Source organism: Cydia pomonella, chromosome 13 (genome assembly GCF_033807575.1).
Source record: "Cydia pomonella isolate Wapato2018A chromosome 13, ilCydPomo1, whole genome shotgun sequence".
In the NCBI taxonomy this organism is placed as follows: domain Eukaryota; kingdom Metazoa; phylum Arthropoda; class Insecta; order Lepidoptera; family Tortricidae; genus Cydia; species Cydia pomonella.
This window is the reverse complement of record NC_084715.1, coordinates 21,321,018-21,327,017: the sequence shown is the minus strand read 5'-3', so window position 1 is coordinate 21,327,017 and position 6,000 is coordinate 21,321,018. Positions and strand designations below refer to the sequence as shown.

The 6,000-nt window shown below is 38.4% G+C and overlaps 1 protein-coding gene across 1 annotated transcript in view; it reads left to right on the top strand.

Annotated features, from left to right (window-relative positions):
• The first annotated feature begins 315 nt into the window (after positions 1-315).
• LOC133524581 (uncharacterized) overlaps positions 316-6,000 on the top strand; it is a 33,441-nt gene continuing 27,756 nt past the window's right edge. Inside the window, exons 1-4 of the mRNA XM_061860663.1 lie at positions 316-663; positions 2,937-3,053; positions 5,058-5,173; positions 5,438-5,544. Coding sequence (XP_061716647.1) covers positions 564-663; positions 2,937-3,053; positions 5,058-5,173; positions 5,438-5,544 — 440 coding nt within the window. The 5' untranslated portion in view covers positions 316-563. The remainder of the gene's footprint in view (positions 664-2,936; positions 3,054-5,057; positions 5,174-5,437; positions 5,545-6,000) is intronic.

The window sequence follows — 6,000 nt, the reverse complement described above, 5'->3', positions numbered from 1 at the left end:
TTGTAATAGAGTTCTTCAATATTTATTTTATTCTGCTTTTAGTATTTGATGTTATACTATAGCGGCAACAGAAATACATCATTTGTGAAAATGTTAACTGCTAGCTAGCTAGCTATCACGGTTCATGAGATACAGCCTGGTGACAGACAGATATATAGACGGACAGAGGAGTCTTAGTAATAGTTTTTATGTTTACGGTACGTTTTTACCCTTTGGGTACGGAATCCTAAAAATGTGACTTAAGCAGCAAAAATGTGACTTTTAGGGAAACGAAACGTAACTTATGACTCCAGAGCCCTGGCAACACTGGTACTCACAGTCACAGACTCTGACTTGACTTAAGTTGGTCAGAAGGCAGACGGAGTGCCAAAATAACATTTTTTTTGTGTATTAATGCGAATTCTTATCATTTTAGCTTAGTCCTCAACCTGACTTAGACTCGAAAGCTCTGTTAACCCAACAACGTGCTGACGAACATGTAATACACAGGATCGATTGAAGTTAACCACAGCGGAATATGAGCTGCATTGCAAGAGTAGTGTTATTGTTTATGTGATCCAAAAATGATTCCTTCAAATACGATTTGCGTGTCGCAGGAGGGCCCGGCGAACGCGCTGGCTCTTAATAAAGATGCGTCTCAAGTGGTCATAGCTGGAAGAAACGGTAATTTAACTAATTTACAACCAGCATGTGTTGTTATTTTTGTAAATAACTGCAGCAGTGAATGATATTGAAGTTTTTGATTACTTATTGTCAAAGTTAACATTTGTTATTTACTTTAATAAAATCATTGTATGAAAAATCTAATCTACAGAGCATGTGGATAATAGTTTGTTAATTATTGACCTAATTAAAGTTTATTAAACTATCAACTGCTAACAACTGAATAGTGAACATCACATTGATAAATTGACAATGTATTGACTCAACATCGTCGTGGTTGATGACCGATATGGCCTAGTGAATAGTGACCCTGCCTATGAAGCCAATGGTCCCGGGTTCGAATCCCAGGATTTATTTGTTTGATGAAGACAGATATTTGTTCCTGAGTCATGGGTGCTAAAGCATAGTTCATATAGAATTGGTACGCACTAGAAGATTGTTATTTTTTTAAGTTAATAAAATAAGAAAGTTATGAATGGTGAATTTTAAATAGTAATATAAATATGTATAAATTAAAAAAAAATCTCTGATGTGTAAATAATTACGAACTTTTTTCATAATGTACCCCTGTCATTTTCTGCACAACACTTTTGTCGATATTTTTGGGCTGTTGATTTCTTGTAGATCGCAATGAATTGATACCCTGGACAATTTGACTAGTCTTATTTAATTTTTTTTCATGATTGCCCAGTAGATATTGATAGATTGAATTTGGGGACAGTTCGAAGGATTCATCTTGCGGGGTATGTAATTGGCCTGATTATTTAGCATACCATGCCAAAACTTTTTTTGAGTAGTGGCAGCTGGCTAAATCTGGCCAACATTTCACAGGACCGTTATGGGTTCTAATAAATGCCAATACTCATTTCTCTAAGCACTCTTTAATATAAAGGTCCGATTTCATTGTTGACTATGTTATAAAACTTTTCGTCTTACAGCCGCAATTATAAATTCCTTGCCATATCATGTTTTTTTGCGAACTCGTCAAGTGTCACGAACTTATATTTTTCGGGTAAATTACCTCTATTATTGGCCATATAAAACTTCGAACCGAGTAGTTGATTAAAATCGAGTTTTACATACGTCTTGTCGACCAACAATAAGCAACCTTCGAATTTTGTCAATACTGGGTCGTACAATAGTCGAGCTAGTGTTTTAGCTTGTCGGATTTGTTGAACAGTCCGATTTGGCTGTTTTATTGATCAATAGCTCCTATAGCCACCTCCGAGGTGAATCATCTTTATCTTTCTAGAAGTTTCTTTGAATTTTTGGGATAAATCGTAATTAGACCGTCCTGAATTTTGTTTGAGTGACCTTGGGACTTTTTTCCCAAAATCTTGTTATTTGTCCTAGACCTCCGATTAGTTTGTGTTTTCCTGTCGGCTGATAGAGTCTCCTTGTAACGTTTTATGACCTTACAAATACTAGCTTTTAGCATCTTAAGCGACTTAGCTGTCTTTGTCCGGGATCGATAAGAATTTGCGAAGTATTTGTGCACGATCAATCTCCTGTTCTCAATTTTCATGGTCGAAAACTTTAAAATGCATAAAGCTAGGAAAATAATATTTTCACCATTAATACTTTGAAGGTTGGTGATTGAACTGTTATTGTAATTTTTTTTCCCGCCATGGAATTATTATTTTTTAAACATTGCTAATTATGTGCCAATTCTATATGAACTATGCTTTATCTATGTATCTATATACATATGTATATTGTCACCTAGTACCCATAGTACAGTCAAGGTATTAAATATCAATATGGACAATGTGCCAAAAATATGTACAATAAGGGCATGTATACATATTTTTGGCACTTTGTCTGTGCCAATATTTAATACCTTGATGGCCAAGCTGTGTGTAGTTTGGGGCTATGTAAGATTGTCTCCAAATATTTATTTATTTCTTTTATTAAAATTTTGAATTTAATCAAAATTTTTTGCTGTGTGCTTCTTTGACCCCTTGTTATTTTAGCAAGGTAGATTTTTCAAATATTAACACATTGAGTACCGGAAACCCGCTCGGCAGGTTCTCTGTTCGAAGCTTTCCTCTACAAAGCGTGAAAACGCTGGGATTGGCTATGAGTGTAGCACTACGAAAACATTGGTAGCAAATTTGTTTAAGTTTAAAACTTTAATGTGATACATATAGACCACACTCACTTTGCCCAACTTGGACAGTAAGAATGGAAACATATTCCAATAAGCTCTGATACTTGACATAGCATTTGCACTCTAGGAGAATTTTTGGTTTGTTAAAATTTAATGGTTTCAGTGTTCAAAGTGTTTGCTATTGGGGAGACGGAGTTCACAGAGGTATGCAACCTGCGGGTCGGCAAGAATCTGAACCTCAACTTCTCTTCTATTGATGTTGCTTGGAACTCTATTGAGGGTAAGCTGTATTTCATATCTTAAACATTACCCTGTTGAATTGTAGAATTCTGTTCGAATTCCTCTATACCAGGGGTTCCCAATATTTTTTATTCTTCTGCAGCGCACATGTTTTCAAAGGACCATGCGCATTTTATATGGATATCTGGGCCATGAGCGAACACAAATAAAAGTTATGTACATGATTAGGATTCTTCGTGACAAACAAGGATATGCCAGAGCTATACTAGAAAAATCGGTCCTTTAGAGAGAAAACAGTTATACCTAGGGAAACTTCTTTTCTGCACCCAGGGCACCTCCTCTTGGAGACGGTGGTAACAAGCATCGCTTGGCTAAGTCCCTGGTGTACTCTATGCCGTCATGGCAGAAAGAAGATTCGAGAACATTGACAACAATCCCTCTGGAGTTCACCCTGGAGGAAAGATCATGCGAGCGGTGAATGTATCGGATGGGGAACGCCAGCTACCGGTACGGGGTTACCCGGAAGAAAATACTCTTCAGTTCAAATCCCTTCAAGGCCCCGAAAATATGGCAGCATTTGATTTTTTCCTGAATCAACCCGGTACTCAATCACAAAGTTCAATTAATCCTGCTGATGCTAGTATTTGTCACGCTTGCTGGTGTAAATTCCTCCGATATAACACATCATTATCTATGCCATCAGAACAATCAGGATAAGCAATTCAGTTGAGTATACCCAGAGCTACGTATAGTGAACAAAGATGTGTTTTTGGCTGTAAGGAGTCTGGACGTTTCGTTAGTATCCATTTAGAAAACGTCAAGAAACTACACATTTTCAAGCAGATTTTATGGTACTATATAATTGTACCATAACTAAGTCAAAGAGTGATTTATAAGGACAATGTCTTATAGCGGCATGCATAATTTGATAAGACCTACACTTTACTATAGGTGTCATCTCTGTTCGCTCGTGGCCCAAAATGCCCATCCTCCTTTAATCTCGGCACCCTAACCTAGCTAGGCTATTCCAAAAAGATAGGTTAGTGAGGAGGATTGCTTCACGGCGCTTCTCTTTACTGCCTACGGCACCCGGGCGCATAGTTTGGAAACTGCCACAGAGGATACCTTCACCCATGAGGGTTCTAATGCACAAAATAATATTTAAAAATATCCTAAACCTCACCTTATTTCAAATCGATATTTCTAAATTATAATATGTTACTGTTTGCAAAATATTCAGTAATTAGAATAAAAGGCTTTATTAGAATTGAATACAAGAAACTAAGCAAGTCAGGCAAAATTCAGTCAGTGTCATATGACAATGTCACAAAGACCATTTCTAATTGTATGTAAACACAGGTACACATATCTAGAGCACAACCATTAACCCACTATTGTATCTTTAACACTGACCAAACATGCAGTTCACACATTAGTTCATTTAATAGCTGTTCTGATAAGAGCTGCTCTTAGAACATTATAGTAATATCCCACGTAAAAAATATAACCACGTATTCCTGAGGTCATAAGAATGAAAAACGAGCGAGTTGACGGCGCGTTTTTCATTCCATGAAGCAGTTTGTCTGTACAAGCGCCCGTCGATGGAGCGTTTTTAGTGATACAAACGTGCGTTTGCATCGATTTTCACGCGCGCGTGTTTTTTTGACCGGTGTTACCTAGAGTCTGGTAAAAAAACGCATTTGGCCAGCGCGTCTGTATCAATACAAACAGGCTTTGCAAGAGCGAAAGCATCGCGTCTGTATCGATGCAAACGCGTGTTGTAAGCGCATTAACATCTCGTCTGTATCGCTACAAACGCGCGTCGACGCGCGTCTATATCCATGTAGGCGTGCAAAGGTCTACAAGCTGCGTCTGACTTGCGTGCGAATCGCGTGTGTATTGATACAAACGCGCTTCGACGGCGCGCTAAAAAAATACTATGTTCATAGACGCTAACCCACACCACAAGCCTTATTGAGCTTGATGTGGAGCTAGGTAAATTTGTGTAAGAAACAACCGCATAATATTTATTTATTCATTGTAGAAAACACCATAGCCACCGCTGCTACCAATGGTGCGGTAGTGGTTTGGAACCTTGGGCGCTCCGGGCGCTCCAAACAGGAGCATGTGTTCTCTGACCATAAGAGGACCGTTAATAAGGTACATTAGGCCAATTGGTGGAACGGTAAAAGTTAGAAGAAAAAAAAACCTACAGGACTAATTTTTTTATATTTATTAGGCGGGTACAGACGTGCCTCGCCCGAGCGAGCCGCCTTGGCCGAGGCACGTTTACAGTGGCCGTTTTGTGCGCTAGGCAATTGCCTCGCGCGTATGTTCGCTCTGTGTTGACGAAAAAAATATGACGCTATTGTTTAAATAGTGTTTCGCTTTAAAAGGTTATAATTATTTTTTCGTGTTTCACAGGTGAGCTTTCACTTGACGGACCCGGTACTGTTGATTTCCGGCTCTCAGGATGGCACCATGAAGTGCTTCGATTTGCGGATGAAAGAAGTAGCAAGAACGTTCATCAGGTAAATCAATTTCATTTGATTTGTTTTTATAGACTGCCAATAACAGGCAGTTCTATTTTCCTTTAAAATGTGTTTGTAGTTTTACCTGTAAAATGTATTATTATTGGTGTAATAATAGTACTTTACTATTATTTACTATAGAGGACGGGAAACGAAGGGTTGCAGGCCAAGTAGATATAGACGGCCGAGCGTAGCGAGGTTCGGATAGGGATACCCGGCGGGCCACCCCGTCTCTCGCCGAGATTTGTATAGTGCTTTTCTCAAACTTGCAATGAAATAATAATAATAAAAATAGGATGATGATGATGATTGTTCATGTTCTAATGTGATAGGTTATTCAGTGCGTCGGGGTTCAGAGGGGAACGATAATTTGATTATTTTTGCGCTACGACGCACGGAGATACAGCCATATAAAGATATCTGCATGACTGAAAAAAAAACTTTATAGGGCTGTAT